The 19,270-nt window shown below is 28.0% G+C and overlaps 1 protein-coding gene across 5 annotated transcripts; it reads right to left on the bottom strand.

The window, feature by feature from the left end:
* Positions 1-976: 976 nt before the first annotated feature.
* Positions 977-19,025, bottom strand: LOC110666123 (MADS-box protein JOINTLESS). 5 transcript variants are annotated; one of them, XM_021826507.2, is made up of 10 exons: positions 18,771-19,003; positions 18,437-18,613; positions 17,818-18,035; positions 9,185-9,266; positions 2,758-2,819; positions 2,560-2,659; positions 2,429-2,470; positions 1,983-2,024; positions 1,779-1,912; positions 977-1,409 (listed from the first exon to the last, which is right to left on the bottom strand). In XM_021826507.2, the coding sequence occupies exons 3-10, from the start codon at positions 17,997-17,999 to the stop codon at positions 1,391-1,393; spliced, it is 663 nt and encodes a 220-aa protein (XP_021682199.2). In that variant the 5' UTR covers positions 18,000-18,035; positions 18,437-18,613; positions 18,771-19,003; the 3' UTR covers positions 977-1,390. The 5 variants fall into 5 exon arrangements, with proteins under 5 accessions (XP_021682199.2, XP_021682198.2, XP_021682197.2 ...); XM_021826506.2 differs by having other exon boundaries at positions 18,548-18,613; XM_021826505.2 differs by lacking the exon at positions 18,437-18,613 and having other exon boundaries at positions 18,771-19,025.
* Positions 19,026-19,270: the final 245 nt, after the last annotated feature.

The raw sequence follows: 19,270 nt of genomic DNA, 5'->3' as shown, positions 1-19,270 counted from the left end.
AGTAGATGAGGGATGTGAGGAGGATGTTAGTCATAAGATTAAAGCCGGATGGTTGAAGTGGAGACGTGCAATGGGAGTTTTATGTGATTGCAAGATTCCCAATACGTTGAAAGGAAAATTTTAACGTACAGCCATACGACCGACCATGTTATATGGTAGTGAGTATTGGGTACTGAAGGAGTCGTATGTATCTAAGATAAGAGTTGCGAAGATGAGAATGTTAAGGTAAATGAGTAGTCGTACTAGACTAGATAAAGTTCGTAACGAGAGTATTAAAGAAAAGGTAGGAGTAGTGCCAATTAAGGATAAGTTGAGAGAAGGGAGATTGAGGTGGTTTGGTTATGTGAAGCGTAGACATACGAAGACTCCAGTTAGACAAGTATAGCACATTAGGTTAGATGATAAAAAGAAAAGAAATGGTAGACCTAAATTGATCTGAAGGATAGTAGTACAACATAACCTAGAAGCATTACACATTTCAAAGAATTTAATCCAAAATCGTTTAGAGTGAAGAAAAAGAATCCACATAACCGACTTCAAATTTTTGAGATAAAGGCTTAGTTAAGTTAATGAATGATTTCCTTTTGATTGTATAATCTCAATTTCAATTTGTCCCAATTATGTCATGTATTTTATTTTCATGTCAATTTCAATAATCTCACCAAATTTCCAGCAAAAAATTTTTTTTTTTTTAATTTTGATATTTTCATCTAATTTTGGGCAGAATCTCTCTCCAATATTATTGAAGTGAATTTTTTAATCCAAATAATTAAAAAAAATTCATTATAGTAAATGCCTACAATATCAAATCAAAATAAGAAAATTAATGACAAAAGTGCAATTTTATCCAGAATTAGATGAAAATATCAAAAAAAAAAACCATATAATTCAATCACGATAAATTAAAATTATGAGATCAAAGTTAAATTAAGTAATGATTTCAGAAACCATTTATATAATTAACCCAAAACAGACCTAAACCGAAAATAATGGTCTACATTAATTATTGGACCAAAAGATAGAGAATCTGTATGTACATATGAGGGAGATGGGCTTTAATAAAGTCCATTAATCCTTATAATACACATTATAGACGGCTTCATCATCTGCTTCACAACACCTATATATATTTGCCACAATACATAAACCTTGAATGGTAGTAAAAGCAGCCTGTTGCCTAGTGGTACAAAGGCTGTTTTTGTCTTGATCTATAAGCATACACACTTACATGATCAAACTTCCATATGCTGGTGCAAGTAGGCAGTAGCTAGCTTCCCATAATTGATGAGAAGCAGACAGGAAGCAAGAAGAGAAGAATCTTAAATATAACTAGGGTTGATGGGTTTGGTTGATTTCGTTGATCCTCAATGATCACTTCAATCCTTCAGATTCAATCTGGGAAGGGTAACCTGCAAGATGTTTCAATATTATTAAAAGTATATATCCATAATCATTGAACTTTGCTATTTCAGTTCCAGTTATCAAAGTTGAGATCAAATAGGTTTTTTGAGGCACTGCAGTATATATTTAATTAGTTAACGGAAGTCCTGCAGCAAAATGGATTCTTGAATGCAATGCAAGAAGTATTCCACACTTGTGAGCTTTAAGGAGGGTTTATGGACGTAGCCTTACCCCTGCTTTGCAGAGAGGCTGTTTCCATAACTCAAACTATGACTTCTAGGTTATCGTTACACCAAACCACCCTCAAATGGATTCTTGAAAATGAAATGAAAAAATAAATCCAGAAACTCTGTAGGGAAAGGAATGCAAAAACCAACCCCAATCTAAGGAAAGTGTAGGAGCCTTCAAAATCTTGAGCAGGATCTGCTGAGCTGCTGGTGTTGGTCATCACAGAATCCGATGGTTGTCCTGCTTCAAACAATTGCATTCTGGCTACTGGTATATCCATCATCTACCATATGGAAACAAACTCAGAAATGAGAATAAGATTCAACTGAGGGACTCAAAAAAAGTTCACATACTTGCTTCTTTAGTCGCTCATTTTCTTCCATCAATTGAGCTCCCTGGAAACGAATGAGAAAGAAAATGATCAGGTGTGAAAAATAGAGCAAGAGAGAAATAGTCATTGGTTTTACTTTTCTTGTAAGAATCATACTGATAGATGATGGACCATATTATTCTGTTCATGTTGATCTAGCTAGGGTTTTGCCAACAAATGAAGCCAAAATCTGTTCTTTCAGCTAAAAAAGTTAGCTTATTAATATATTTCTCTCTCTCCCTTTCTAGCTTATTAATATACTGCTACATTTTGGATTTGTCTTCAACAAATGAAACCAAGTAGGTTTTGAATCATCATCATTACCCTTAATAACACTAACATATTAGAACAGTTCCAAATCTAAAGTCTCTTTCACATGAAAAAATAAATGATGAATGGCATACAACAGTTTAAAGATAAGACTGTGACCTTGCTTTTGAGGGCATTGATTTCTTTTGCAAATACATCACCCTGAAAAACAATATACAAAGAGTTTTCAACATGCAGAGAAGTAAACCAAATTGCAAATAAATTCAAAAGATACAACTACAGGCATGAACCTTTGTTTCCACGACTCGTTTCAAGCCTCTTTCAAGTAACCTTTCTAATTGTTGAAGCTCTTCTATGCTCAATCCTTGGAGCTCTTCCCCCCTCATCTGCCTGTCATCCACCGATCATGTATCTCAAGTTCTCAACCTTATAAATTGAGATATGCATCTTTTTCATGGCAAACAGATCCATAGCACTGCAAATTTTACCTCAATTCAAGGGTCCTCTCTTCTACTTCCTTGCTCAATGCGGCAAAAGTACCATCTTCAAGCTAAAAGTAGACAAAGAATTGCTTTCAATACATAGCTACATATGCTGTCTTGGAACATTTATAAAATTCACATTATCGAATCAAGATCATCATTATTCTCTTCTTGTATCCAATAAATTAGAGGAACTATTTCTACTACAGTTTTCTAGTGAAAGAGGAAGTGAACGAAGTAGGATTATCATGGAAAGCCAAAAAAAAAAAAAAAAATCCCACAAAGCATACCCTAAGGATACTTAGGACATGTTCACTGGTGAAAATCTGGAATAGTTTTTTGGAAAATTTTTTTAAGACAAGAAAATAGAGCTTCAATGTGCTGGTTTTCTAGTTTTCCAAATGAAGAACTGGAAACTACTTTTCTAGTTTTATAAAATTTAATTAAGTTTTAAAAAGTATCTTTAAGTTGTCTTTTTTACTATTTTCCTTTATTAAAAATGTTCTGTTTTCTAACTGTTTTCCAAAAGAAAAACAATGACTTTTCTATCACCAAAATTATTCTTGGAACTTTTTAGTAAGTAAAATTGAATAATTATTTAGGAAAATATCTATTTACAATGATAAAGAATTAATCATATTGATAATAAATAAGTAACAAATATTAAAATCTTTAAAATTAAATAAGTTTTTAAATATATTTTATAATGATTTATTTGTTTAATTATAAAAGATATGGATAATTTTTATATTTTTTGAATTAAAAAATTATTTTTTACCATTGACAATGAACATGTTTTTCATATTTTTCTTTTTTTCATGAAAAATGAAAACTAAAATATTCCCAGAAAATGAAAAATAGAAAACAAAAAATTATTTTCTATAAATAAACTAGCCCTTAAAATTTAATTATGTAAAAGAATAATGGTGAAAGTGAAGAGAATGCCAACCAGGAATTAAATGGGTAAACCTAATGGTTCAATCTAGTAATAAGAATGAGATTTATCTTTTCTTATCAATTAGAATTCAATTTTGCTAGAATATATTTTAAAAGTAATAATTCTGAGTGCACTATGTTGATAGTAGAAAATGCACCCTTAATATCACTTAAAAACAAAATTTAGTTTTGGTGCACCTAAGTTGGCTCTACCTTTGGCTTGTAAATACTTAAAAAAAATGAAATAGAAAAGTGTAATGCTATATGTATACAATATCTATCTTTTTTGGCTTAATTGCATTAACCATCCTTGAACTCAGTGAATATTTTCAATTCCATCCTTAAACTTTAATTTGTTAAAATAAAATTCCTTAACTTTAATTTATTTTCATAAAAAGTACTTGTAACCTGCTATTGCAAGTATACAAGTTTAAAAGATATTACATTTTACCCCTCTCTCTCAAAAATAAAATCACCATTTTATCCCTCCCTTTCTTTTATATTTCTATCTCATCTTTATAATTAAATTAATTGATAATTATGCATCAATAAAATTATTTTATTTTATTTATTAAACTTATTAATAAAATTATTAATTATATATATTTCTATATTTAATAAAATTATTAATTATTATTAATCAAAATTTAGTTAATTTAGAATTATCAACTAATTTCGAACTTCCTACAGCTCCCAATTTTAGAATTCAGATCAAACATCCAATTTTAACCAAATTCAAGAATTTCAAATCAAACATCCAATAGCTCCCATGCCATCAATTTCAACCAAAATGCATAGATTTCAACCAGAATGCATGAAATTTCAACAACCAAACAATAAACCCAACAATTCTAACAATCCAAAAATATAAAACTTAACAATTTCAACAATAAGCATATAAATGTATAAAACCTATCAATTTTAATAGTTAGACATCATAAAATCCTACAACTCTTGTAATCCAACAAAACCAGTTCTCGAACAACCAAGCAAAACTCAATGAGTTGACCTACCTCTGCCCAAAAGCAATGGCCAACGAGGCTTTGATGGAGACAATAGAAAATCTTAATCCATTGATAGAAGAGTAAAGGTGATTGTTGACTGGAGACAAACTAGCTGTGGAAACGTCAAATCTGCTCAGAAGCATCGAATATGTGGATGTGTTGAATCTCAAGCTTGAAGACATGAAATGAGAGACGCAAATAGAGATGTGTTTGAGGATAGAGGCTGAAGATGCAAGAGACTTGTAGAGTAGAAGGAATCATTTTCAATGACTTAAGGAGAAAAAAGAAGCAATTTCAGAATAGAAGCCATTTCAGAAGAGAAGCTGAGAAAGAAAGAAAAGGGCTTGAGTAGATTTGATAATTGAGAAGGCAAGCGTGTAGGTTGGGATTACTGGAGAAAAGATAAGTGACAATGAAAGGTTTAAAAAATAATTTCATTATTTTTTACCAGCAAATCTGCTATTGTCGGTTACAAGGACTTTTAAGAAAAATAAATTAAAGTTAAGGGATTTTATTGTGACAAATTAAAATTTAAAGACAGAAATAAAATAACATTCTAAGTTCAGGGACGGTTGGTACAATTTAACCATACTTTTTTTATGCACATATACGGTTGACAAGAATGAAATTTGTTGGAAATGATGAGATTTCATGCATATGTGACCTTTTATCGTATAAAAGATAAAAGAAAAGATAATAAAGATGTAGCCCCTTTGAGTTTTTTCCTATCTCTTCACTTCCTTTCTTTTTTCTTGTTCTGGTTCTTAAATTTTTATAATGGTATTAGAGCTTTCTATTCATTAGGAGTTTAATACTGTTCATGGTATTGTTTACATGTATTACTCATGGCACTGTTTACGGATATTGTCATGGCACTATTCACAGGAATAATTTTAAGGAGATTTTGGGTTGTGTTGTCACTTTTCTATGGAAAATTTGGGTTATTTTGTATTAATTTCAGTTCCTATTTCAAGTAATATTCACTTTTTGTATTTATTACTATGTCCCTTTTAAGCCATTCCTAGCTGCTGCCCTATTTTGAAACTCCCTTGAATGTTTGCTGAAATTTGGACAGCCATTACACTGTAGTTATGTGAGCTGTTATGGTAAAGATCAACCTATTGTTTTGTCTCCGTTATTTCTCACCGACATCATTGGAGAGGGAAGTGCAACCCTATGACTTGCTTTGTGTTGATGTTTCTTTACCAATGTCGCCTTTCAGGAGGAAACGCAACCCTGAGTGTTGCTTTATGTTTTGGTACTTTGTGTTGGTGCCTTTGTTTAAGTGTTTCTAAATGTGCCTTGTAATTATTGATGGTTGTGCTATTACAAGCTATTGTGAGGGAGTTACTGGTTTCAATAAATCTCATCAAGGGGGAATGTTAAAATTAATGAGATTTCATATTCCAACTTAAGAGAGAGTGTTATGAAAAATCAATATATTTTATATATATTCCTAAATGGGTAAAAATTTATATTCCTTACATGCTGACATCTCTCTCTCTTTCCTCACTTTTAATAGAGTATAATTTTAGACATTTATTAGAATGACTTTATATATATATATATATATATATATATATATATATATATGTGAAAAGATAGAAAAAAATATAATAAAAATGTAGCCCTTTGAGTTTTCATCCATCTTTTTTCTTCTTCTGGTTCTTAAATTCTTAACAAAATTACTTAAGACACTTCATACTATACGTGTCTTCTCACTTATAACTTTAATATGAGATATTTAATAATTTTATTCTTACTAATTATGTATTTACATTAAAATGGGGCAGAAAACTTTTCAATAAAAAAATATAATAGAAATATTATGTGATCGCAAAATACTTGTCAAAAGAAAAGTTTTACAAGACCAATATAATTTACTAGGTATGATTTATGATAGCATGCGCTTTGCAATAAAAAAAAAATGATAAGGAATGAATACATTAGTAAGAAGGTATAAGAAAAATATTTGTAAATCAGGGCATTAACAAAAATTATTTTTATTTTTATTTTTATTATATGAAATTTTTTTTCATTATGTATAAATGATTTTTTTTAATTAATTTTTTAGTAGGAATTAATTTTTTTTTATTTTTTAATTTAAATCAATTCATTTCTAATTTATTATTATGTAATAATGAAATATATATATATAAATATAAAATTGCATTTAATGTTCTTATATTTAATTAATTATTTTTATAATTTTAATGAGTTAGTATATTTTTCATCATATAAATATATGTTGGAAATGAGTATAAATCAGAATCACTCATAATAAATATTATTTTATACTAATAAGAGTGACTTTGATCTATTTAGCATTTGAGGTTTTGAATTTGAAAAGCGCTTTTTAGAAAAATTATCATTTTAAAAAGTAGTTTGAAAAAACTGTTTTGTTATTTTGGAGTTCTTATGAGTTGAACATACAACTCAACTCAACTAAGCCTTTATCCAAAAAATTTGGAGTCGGCTATATGGATTCGCTTTCTCCACTCTAAACGATTTTGGGTTAAATCCTCAGAAATGTGTAATGCTTCTAGGTCATGTTGTACTACTCTCCTCCAAGTCAATTTAGGTCTACCCCTTTTTTTCTTTCTATCCTCTAACCTAATGTGCTCTATTTGTCTAATACCCTCTAACTAACATATTTAATGTTTTTCTTAACAGTAGTTTCAACAGCAATGTCAAACGGGTTCTTAATATACGAAACATCCCACACTTCCAAGATAGTCACCCAATTAGGATTAATTTTTCTTAGGGAAGTTATAGCACAAAAAATTGAAGGGAGTTTTGCCCTTTGTGAAGTTAGACGAGCCACTGAAACCAAAAAGTTTTGACAGCTTAAGCCATTTAATTCTCCAAGGTCACAGAACAGAACAATATAGAAAGGAAAGAAGCAGTGCACTGCCATTTTGGTTTTACTGTGTGCCTTAACAGTATGTTTGCATGAAGAACATATATTTTGCATGGTGAAAGGTCCAACTCTTTCTCTCAATTTGCACTCTTTGTATACTTTAAATTGTGAAATAGCAAATATAATTCATTATTTTAATGTGATTATATTCTAATGTATAGTGATAAAACTTCAGACAAGAGTAAATTCATGAAAATGGGATCATCCCATTTTACATATATATTTTAAAATTTTTAAAATATAAATAAATAGTGTATTTATTATTAATATATGTACTTTTAATTATTTTGAAATTTAATAATACATACATGTCTTTTATTAATCATAATTTATATTTTAAAATATAATTGGTGAGATTTTCAATTTTTAGTAAAAAGTTAGTTTGAATTAAAAATAAATTAAAAAATTATAAGAATACAATGACAACAATGTGCATCTTTTAAACTCATTAAGGGTAAAAATTCTTCAATAAAAAAATAAAAGATCATGGTTCTCTCTCTACTAGAGTGTATTTTATTTATCTTACAAATGAGAAGGAGGCACATTGAGGATCAATATATATAAAAGATTATGTGAGAAGGGTGAAAGAAATTAAAAGAGAATAATTATAGAGATTTTTCTGAAATAAATGAATTTTTTGATTTTTAATAAATTCGTATAAAAATCTAAAAAAAATTACCATTAATTACATGAAAATAAACTGATTATATTTAAGCCTAATTGGCCATTTCTATTATATTAGGGTATGACTTAACATCTTAGTGACTTTAAAAAGAATATTTTTTCTAATTTAAGTGAGAGAAATATTCCTCAATTAGATAGAGAATTATTTTCATTTTAGTTTATAACTTTTATTTTAGTGCTATTCTTATTTGAATAAGATTCCTACTAATATAAAGATTAAAGGTACTAACACTATAAATATGAGTATTGTGGAAAATATTATTTAGCTTTGACCCGCGTGTAGCAAAATGACAAAGTTTAAGAGGAAGAAACTCTTGTTATTGCATCCCATGGAGGAATTGTGGTTATAAGGTTAAAGTAATACATCTATTAGTTATGTATAGAAGAGAATAATAGGTATAAACCAATATACTTATTATAAGAAGTTAGTAGTGTGATATATGTTGAATATAATGAGATTTATGAAAATTGAGTAAAGTTTTGAGCTTAATGATGTATTTTGTTTGGATTATTGATCGTAAAAAATAACATATCTATGAAAATAGTCATATATTAAAGGATGAACCATGTAAATAGTTTCATTTCATTTAAAATGAACTTTATTCATTATTAGAAGATGCCAAACAAAACAATTGTTAATTTACAAATAAATTATAAAATTTGTTTATAAACAAAAGCAATTTTTGGCTCTAAAAGACAATAATAAACCAACAGCTACATGCATGATATTTGCTGCTTATTTTGAGTGAATTCCCATTTACCTTTTATTCATATTTTGTTTTTCTCATGAAAAGCACAATTATATGGACAATAACTTGAAAAAGTATTTAAATATATATATATATATATATATATATATATATATATAATAAATGGTATAAAATCATACCTGCTGGTCTAGAGAAGGTTGATCCAACTTATTGCCAACGTTCTTTGGATGCAGTTTGTGCCTTTCAATCACCTGATTCACACTTTAAAAGCCAAAGGTTTGGCAAGGTCAGTTCTTTAGAACTTCATTGAATGAAATTTAAACAAATTTTTACACTACAATAAATTGAGGTTATAACAACACTTTTTCAACATTATTTTATACATAATATTAAAATAATAAATAACATCAAAGTAATATATTTAAATGTCAAAATAACTTATAAAGTAATAGATAAGAAACTTAAATGTCTATATAAAAAAAATTACAGTTAATTTCTAGCCATCTTGTGCCAAAATATTGTTAATATACAATAGAAAGCATCTAAGATTTGAATTTTAAACTTTTGGTTAACAAGAGTTTGACTTAAATTAAAATCTTTAATTTATAAGTGAAGGCTTAACATAATATGTTCTAATGATTCTCAAAAATAGTAGCTAGATAACTACTGAATGAGCGTGTAAAGTGCTATTAGATATCGCTAATAATTGATAGTTGTTGCTGATAGTCAGTAGTTAATTGTTATATATCTTAAGTTTTGTAAAACTATCTAATTATTGGTGTTGATATGTAAATTTACTTATAAGGGTATATATCACATTATTTATTTTATTATTGAAATAAATATATAATTGTTGATTTATTATACAACATATATAAGAATTAAAAATATAATTTGTGAAAAATATAACCATTTTTTGTGTATATACAAATTTTTATTAATATAAGAATCAACATTATAAAAAGTTTAACTATTATTTATAATATTTTTATATTTAATTATCATTTCTTATAATTTAAAATAATTTATTAATATAAAAAATTAATTTGAAGACATAAAAATTTTGTAATCAATAAATTTTAAAAGGATAATATAATTTAAATAAAAAATAAAATCAAATTAGCTACCAACCATAGTTATCAAAGGCTCAAGGTGCACCAAGGCGCCAAGGTGTCTTGGAGCCTAGGCGCAAGGCGCAGGCGCACGCCCGAGAGAGCCAAAGCGCAAAAATAAAAAATATATATTAAAAATTAAAAAAAAAATTATAATTATGCTATCACACCTCAAATAACATAAAACTATATAATAATAACTAACAAATATGCAAGTAATAATTAGTTTATAATCCAAAAGAGATAAAAATAAACTACTAAAAGTTAAAAACACTAATAAACTACTAAAAATTAAAGTTTAATAAACTAGTAAACTACTAAATGTTCAATCCACATCAATAGAAATATCATAATCCTCTTCATTTTCTTCATCTTCTTCATCATCTTCATTATCCTCCTCATACTCATCTTCCAAATCAACATCTTCATCATCATCATTTTCTTCCTCGTCTTCAAGAAGTGAAGAAGTGAAGAAGGAGAGAGCATGAAAAGAAAAAAATGAAAAATTGCAGCTGCTGTAACAGTGCAGAAACCAGAACAGAGAGAGCAAGGCATTGGCAGCCAAAAAAAAAAAGATGCAGAAGAAAAAAGTGTAGTGCAGAAACAGTGCAGGAACAGTGCAGAAACAATGCAGGAACAGAGCATGGCAACCGAAAAAAAATGCAGAAAAAGAAAGTGTAGTGCAGAAACAGTGCAGGAACACTGCAGGAAAGAGCGAGAGAGAGATAGAGCATGGCAGTCCAAAAAAAAAAAAAAAAGAGAAGCAGAAAAAGAATACCCAGCACAGGAAAGGGAGAGAGAGAGAGAGAGAGAGAGAGAGAGAGAAAGCATGGCATTGGCAGCAAAAAAAAAAAAAAAAAGGAAACACTGAAACAGAAAGAAAAAAATGCAGCACAGGGGAAGAGAGCAGAGGAGAGCGAGAGGAGAAGAAGAAGAAGAATAAGAAAATAATAAGAAAAAATACATGTCAGGTTTGTTTGATCTCTCGTTTCACTCCTCTTCTTCTTCTTCTTTTCCTCTTCTTTTTTTTTCTTTTTGCTGGCTGCTGGACAAACTTAAAAAAAAAAAAAAATCCTAGCAGCCTAGCGCCTTGCCTCATTGGGGCGCGCCTCGATGCGCCTCATGCCTTGCTGCGCCTCGGTGCTCCTTGGTGAGGTGGTGCGCCTTGGCTGTCCTGAGGTGCCTAGGGCTGCGCCCGGTGCTCCTTGTGCCTAAGGCGCGCCTTTGATAACAGTGCTACCAACTAGTGAGAAAAGCTCTTAAAATTAAAATGATACAAAATGCAATTGATAAATAATTTATCTTCAATTATCAGCTATGGTTTTGATAAGTTTACTAAATAAATTAATTTAACTATTTAGACGTCTATCGGCTATTAACTTCATCTAACAATTGAATCAAACACCCTTCAATGGAATTATTATTAGTTTTGAATATGTTGATATTGCAAGGACTTTTATTTTGGTGCAATTGAATAACATATTAACTTAAATTTAAAAAAAAAAAGTAAAAAAAAAAAAAACTCCTGTCCCATCTCTCACTATAACAGTTTGGTTGGCTCTCTCCTGGGTATCACCAGCCATTGAGACTGGCAGCATGCACCCTCGCATCTCCTCTTTCATTTTCTTTTTCTTTTTCTATTTTGCATTTTATAGAGGGTCAATAGGTTTCTATTTGCCTTTTCCTTGGTTGTGCTGTGGTTGCCAAGGACTCTTTGCAATTGCTTGATGGTGAGGTAGGACAAGGGTTTCTAACTAAAGTTCTTCAGTTGATGGTGGAGCTGATGTATAGATTTGAAAATTCAATCTAGCATTAATGGTAGTTTGTAAGTTTGTTGTCGCATCTGTTAAATCAGATAACTGTGGATTTTTCTCCACCTCCAGACAAAATCTTTTCTTTTTTTAATGGTTCATTTGGCCCTGAAATTTACAGTATGCTTGAGAGAGTTTTCAGAGATAAGGTATAGATTTTTGAAAATAGTGAATTTATTTAGAAGGAAGATTTTTAAAGAATATAAGATTTTTAGAGGTTTCAAAATCTCAAAAAACTTCACTTTTCAACTTTTGGTGAGTCGAGAAGGTTTTAATATATTTTATCCTAGTATATAATTAATACCATCAAAATTTAATTAGAGTTAACTTTGCAACTTTGAATTTCGACCATTTCTCAATATAAAATCTGCTGTAACTGTATAGTTAATCTGATTGAGTGAATATATACACTCGAATATAGATGAGAACAACTATTTAATGTTTTGAAATTACTCAATATTTAGGTAGCATTAAATGTTTTTATGCTTTTAGAATTAATTTCATCTCTTGCATTGTGCTCTTGAAGGCTCTTTGATGGAAATCACCCATGTAAAAAAAATGACTTTTTTAATATCCAAAATAACATTAAGAACTTATTTGTTTTAGAGAACAACATTAATAATTATTCTCCACTTATATATTGAATTTATATCATACTAATTTAAATATTTTTATCCTATATATATATATATATATATACTCATTATTACATATTTTAAAATTTATTAAAAATTAAAATTATTATCCATGAAATATTATTCCACATTTAAATTTGAATTAAAGTTATGAACAGCTAATTAACATGGAACAAATATTCTATCCTCATCTTATTCCATTTCATTTATTGAATAAAAAAAAGCTTAAATAATGTTTTAAACATCAATTATTTATTTGTTTCAATATATATGACATATTTTATCTTACATTTTTTTATTTATTAATGAGATTATTAAGAAAAACTAAAGCATACTTATGGAATTCATTTATAAATCTAAAATTTTAAAGTTTGGTTTAAATGAAAATTCATTTGAAATTTTTAATAATCAATTCCACATAATTTATTATAACTAAACCAAATTCCATCAAAATTGATAGAATTTGCAAATGAATTCCACACTTAAAATCATATATATTTCAAGTGACAAAATCATTCTTATTATATATTATTTTATTTTATTTATTCCAAACACAAAATTTATTTCATTTAAAATGAATTCCATATTTAAGATATACCAAATAAAGAAATTTATTTATAAATAAATTCTATCATAGAATTCATTTACAAATCAAATAAATTTTACTATAGAATTGAATCAAACAGAGTCTAAGTATAATTTTTAGAAGAATAATTTGATCATTAGGTTTGCAGTTTTATGCATGGCATGTATGCAAAGATTTGCAAAGACTTCTTTGGATGAAATATGAGTATTCATATGGTTATATCTATTTTGTATTATTTAAAGACAAGATGGATTTAGATATATAAAAGCAGGTTGAATATTTGCATTATATAAATATATAAATGTGCACTAAGATTGAATATTAGCAAATATATTTTATGAGTCTATTTTTCATAATATTATCAGTCATGAACTTCCTATTAACAGTTAAAATTTTGTGAAGTTAGCCTAATTGTGTGATGAAAATGATGATACAAATACAAATGATTGTTTTTAATTAGGTTTTTCTCTATAAATTAAATTAATCAATCAATAAATAAATAAAATTAGCTAAATATTAAGGGATTATTCACTTGTAAAAATTGATATAATTTTCTGAAAAAATTTTAAAAAAAATTAAAAATAGAATTTTATATTTACATATATCAATTTTCTAAATGAAGAACTGAAATTTTTTTTTTTTTAATTTATTTTCTATGTTCCTTGGTGATTTTGTTGCAATGGGTTCTTTTAGGCAATATCTATTTTGTCAGCTCAAATATCAGCTTATATACCAACTCTTGGTTCTTGGATTTTTTTTTTTTTTTCTTTTGTGTTTTTCTTTATTTATATCTATGGCTAGGTTTTTTTTACTTAACATTCTACTTTTAAAATCGGGTATAATGGAGTAGCTTATTGATCAGGGTTCTTCCCTGTGTTTTGTTAAGTTTTTTCTTGCATTATCTTTTATCTTTCATCAATTCTTAATAAAAGCTTCTTGTTTATGAAAATAAATAAATAAATAAGATTTAAAAAATAGTTTTAAGTTTTTTTTCACTATTTTTCTTTATAATAGAAGTTATATATTTTAAAATGATTTCTTATAATTAAAATTACACTATGACTTTTCATAACTAAAATTAAATAGTTATTTAGGAAAATATTTGCTTAAAATGATGAAAAATTAATCACAATTGAATAACACATATAAAAAAATTTTAAAAATAAAATAAGTTTTTAAATATATTTATAATAATTTATTTTTTTATTATGAAAGATATGAATAATTTTTTTAATTTTTTGAATTAAAATTGATCAGGGAGTGCTTTTTTTCTTTTTTTTTTTATTTTTCATAAAAATTAAAACTATAATTTTCTTAAAAAATAAAAAACTATATTCCATAAATAAACAGGCTTTAATATTTTCATTTCCTCTCTGTTAGAAGCAAAATGAAGCAAGGAAAAATTCAAAATTCCACTACTAAATTTTAATAAATTACATTGTATTGTCTTCTTCAACAACCCTAATCAATGAGAAATGAACACAAACCCTCCCCCCCCCCCCCCCCTCCCTCCCTCTTTTTTTCAGTTGAAGAAGCCTTAATCAAACTCTGCTTATGTGAACTTAATAAAGTATAGCGGATTCCAAGTCCCAAAAAAGAGGAGGGTTATAGTAGATTGACGGTTAGCATAAAACTCATTCTGTTGTTATGATATGAATTCTTTAGATAACTAATTTGAAATTAAAGCTTAATTGTTGTTCTGAAGAAATCCTAATCAACTGGTACCCTCCCTCTCTTTCTTTGTCATATTTCTATTTTTTCTTTAGATATAATAAATATATGCCTTTATGACTTTTAATTTTTTTTTCAAATGATACATTTGCAAACGTCTAATATAAAATTTTAAATAACATCAGAGGTAAAGAAATTGTCATCTTTTTTTATAAAATTCCTAATAGGTGGGTTTCATCATACATCTTGTATCTTGGATTTATGATGGATCAAGTTTAGGCAAAAAAAATCCTTAATTAAATAGGATTACAAATTACAAAAAGTAAATTCACTTATGTTAACTCAAAAACAAGAAGAGAGTTGTGTAACTGTGTAAGATTTTAATACAATTGATTTAAAATTTAATAATCATTAATAACCATCTGATTTAACATTCATTAATAATTGTTAGAATGATATTAAATATTAATTATTTAATAAAATAGTTGCTGATTAGTTAAAAAAAAATTATATGACCATCAAAAATGTTATTTATTTTTCAAGAGCAGTGTATTATCATATAATTTCTTTTCTCTTTTAATGAGATAGAAATAAAAATAAAAAAAACCAATAGTCTTAACTTAGTAGTACTAGAATAGTCTTCAGGGCTGTAAGGTCTCGAATTTGAGTCTCAATAGTACCTAATTGTATAAAAAAAATAAATAAAAATAATACAATAAATAAAATTATAATCAGTTTTCTTGGATATTTATGAATTATTATAAATATTTGGGCAATTAAAAAAATAATAAATTTAGTAATTTTGAATTTGAATCTAAACAATTTTTTTTTTCTTATGATTAATATATATCTAAATGTTTTGAAGTTTAAGGCTCCAGGAAAATATATTTTGCATTTTTTACTATTTTGGTCACTCAAAAAATGAGTTAACGAAAAATATTTCCCCAATTAAAGGAAAAATTAAGTCATTTTTAAGGAAAATGACTTCCTCCTTTTAAAAAAATCATTTACCTGACTTTAACAGTCTTATTAAAATGTGAAAATACTTATATATGTATAATATAAACAAATACTAATAATTTAACATTTCAATCAAATAATAAAATATATTTTTATGAAAAATATTTTTTAAAAAATAATTTGCATGAAAAACATTTTCCACGTATAAGTTATTTTTCACAAAAAAAACGGAGCCTACATCCACAAGTTCTAATAAATAAAGTGAATCCAAAACCAAATTTTGGGATATATTAATCATAAACCTAAAAGTGTTTGGACATAAATCCTAAGGGTTCAAATTGAAAGTTAGTTACTCAAGCAGTAGAGTTTTTGTGTTATTAACCCTAGATATTCTTTTACCCAAAATTTACAATTAATTCAACTATATATTGTTTAAAATATTTTAGTAAACTCATCTTCCCTTTATAAAGCTGCAAGTAATCATAAAATTTTGTCTCATCAATAAATTTTAGCAAAGCTAATTAGTTAAAATAACCAACTGCATACTCATCTCCCAACATCTAAAGCAGCTAATTCCAAAAACATAACCAAATAATTTATCTGTGAGTCAAACTGATATATATCTTTTACTAAAAAAACTACCATCATTTTCAAGTTTAAATAGTTAAGCTTGAATTGAATATCCGCCCCACTACATGTGAAATTTTAGTAGTCAGTGAATTCAGTTCAATTTGTTTTGTTATAGGAATTACAACAATTTTATTTTGAATAATCATATGCAATACAAGAAGGCCTAAACTGGGTGTGGAACCAAGGAAAAGAACCTAAGTGGCTTACCCCAGAGATTCACCAGTCACCAAGAATGTAGAAATTCACTCTAAAGGGCAAAAGCATTGAAGCTACAAAGGAACTTAAACTACTGATGTAAAGCTGCAGCTATATTCTACTAGTTGGGTAATTTATGTTGTTTCTAAATTTCTTATGCTTCACATCTCATATCTATTGGTAATTAATGTATTCCAAATTAAATTGTGAGTGGAGTAAAAGAACATATTTATCAGTTGGAATTAGTATCTGAACTTGGAAGAAAATTCTATGTTTCAAACTAGGAAATCAAGACAACAAGATCTTCATAATTATCATAATTACTTTTTGCCTTTGTTGCTAATGTATGTTATCAGGATCCACTAATTGTTATTGCTAATCTAATCCATATGAGATGTTAAGGATAACTCAGATAATTCATCTAGGATTCTTAATTCATCACAATTGTTAATCTAATCTATATGCGATTCAGTGATTGTATCTAACCAATGATGATCAGTATTGATACAATCATGATATATGTATTGAAGTAGATTTCTTCACATATAGAAATCAAAATATTTTATGTCTAATAGGAAGTTCTTCAAACTATGATGTCTGTTAATTTCTTTTCAATCATTAACATTAGCATTCTTTGGTCTAAAAGAAATTATTTTGTTCTTGAATTTATTGTTAGTTTATATCACAATATTGAATTGTGTGTACCCAATATTTTATGAGGACATCTTTGTATACTGGGTTGTGGTTTGTGTTTGAATAGAGGATAGCAAAGCAAATCCAAGTGAGTAACTTTCATATCCAAGAGAAGTTGTACTATAAAATCCTTGGAAAAAATGATAGAGACGTAAACTACCAATCTTGCTGATATAACTATCTAACAGAAGACATTAATTGAAAAGTCTAATTCTTGAGGGAAAAATGGTGATAATAGCATTTCCCCATGATTCCGAGTACACTCTCCCACTTGTGATCCTTTTCTCTCTATGAAATGAAAATATAATTAATATTTTGGTCACAGAAACCAAAAGATTCTAATGCACATATATTTCAGCCATTCTCTTCTTTTTTCAGTTTTGTTTGGTTTAAGAGAAACAGCATCATTCTTCCAAGATCACCAATGACATAAGTAGTAGATAGCCCAAAAGAAAAGAAAATTAAAAAAGTAAATATATGGGAATAGAGAAAGAGATAGAAATAGAGAGAGTGATGAACCTTGAGCTTGCATACTCAAAAAGCTTCCCAGTTGCAGAAAAGACTATGAGAGCAATCTCAGCATCACAAAGAGTAGAGAGCTCATAAGCTTTCTTGAAGAGCCCTCTTCTTCTCTTTGAGAAAGTTACTTGCCTTGCTGTGTTGTTGTCAATCTTCTTGATCTGGATTTTCTGCCTTGTCATTTTCCACACAAGAGAAAACTTCCAACTGACGATTACCTTCAGCAAAATCACCCAAATTATCAATTTTTACATGCTATAGAATGCATAAGTCAAAAGAGAGGGAAGTTTTGTGAGGTAGAGAAAACAAAAGAAACAGTAATGAATTTTTTTATCAATAAAGAGATCTAACTGCACTAATTCCTTAACTAAAAGTATAAAAAACAAAAAAAAAAAAAATTACAAGCAGCAACCAAGACATAAATCCTTCATTGAATATCAATTAGAGCTTTGGTTGAGAAGGAAGATAAACTGAGAACAGTTAGTGAATATTAATTGCAAGAAATCAATCACAGATCTTGCTTTACAGGAAACAATCAGCTACCTAACCCACCAAAGAAAGGGGGAAACATCTATAGCTATTCAAGAAGATCAACCAAAGAAACTAAAAAAAATTTTACCTATAAATAGAAAATGCAGAAGTGTAAAAGAAATGTTTTTCCTCTAGTCCTCGATTTTAAGGTACAAGAAAGAAAACATAAAAAATTGAAGTTAAAGAGGAGAAAAAGTACACTCAAGATGGAGAATGTTTCTGTAAATGGAAAATGTAGAGAAAAATCTCAGTGAAAGGGGAAATCCTGAAAAAGAATAAATGGGTATTGGATTAAAGAAACACTGAAAGGAGCATAAAGAGCTGTTATGCCAAATCAAGCCAAGAATCTGAATATATGGCCTAAAATGATAAAAAAATCAAACAAGAATCTGAAGCCAACCCTAATAGTAACAGAAAAAGACCTTGCAAAGGAAACCCAGGTGATGAAGGAAAGAAGTGTTGATGAAAGAACCTGCTACCAATCCAAGCTCATCTAGAAAGAATAGGAGGCACAAGGATTGGGCAGATATGTCAAGTCTCAGCTATTGCTTTGCTTTGCTTTTGCTGTTGTCGTTTATGGTGCTACTGACACTTGAGATTAAGTCCACCAATGGTATAAAGGGAGGAGAGAGAGAGAGAGAGAGAGAGAGAGAGAGAGAGAGAGAGAGAGATTAACCTAGTTGAAGAATGAGAAAGAAAGATTCTTTTTATGGCCAAACAAGGCAACAGGCAAGAACTGGATGTGTAAAAGTCTCCTCGCATTGGCTAGTAGGTAAAAAAGGGAAAAAAAATTTATCAAAGGAAAGCCTTTTTTGGCAAAAATGAATAAATAAATATTTATTGTTCAAATTTTCAATATAATTTTGTCGACAAATAGTATTTACTGTTACATTATTACTAAAATTATATATATATATTTAAA

The sequence above is a fragment of the Hevea brasiliensis genome, chromosome 14, assembly GCF_030052815.1.
Source record: "Hevea brasiliensis isolate MT/VB/25A 57/8 chromosome 14, ASM3005281v1, whole genome shotgun sequence".
NCBI classification, from domain to species: Eukaryota; Viridiplantae; Streptophyta; class Magnoliopsida; order Malpighiales; family Euphorbiaceae; genus Hevea; species Hevea brasiliensis.
Note: the sequence above shows the minus strand (reverse complement) of the source record. Positions and strands in the feature narration are given on the sequence as shown.

What these genes read in the sequence shown, in the direction of transcription:
- LOC110666123 (XM_021826505.2), bottom strand. Translation starts at nt 17,999, where the DNA reads ATGACAAGGCAGAAAATCCAGATCAAGAAGATTGACAACAACACAGCA. An exon ending in AACGAGTCGTGGAAACAAAG is followed by an intron (nt 2,471 to 2,559) that starts GTTCATGCCTGT and finishes ATTGTTTTTCAG; the next exon opens with GGTGATGTATTTGCAAAAGA. An exon ending in ATGAGCGACTAAAGAAGCAA is followed by an intron (nt 1,913 to 1,982) that starts GTATGTGAACTT and finishes TCCATATGGTAG; the next exon opens with ATGATGGATATACCAGTAGC.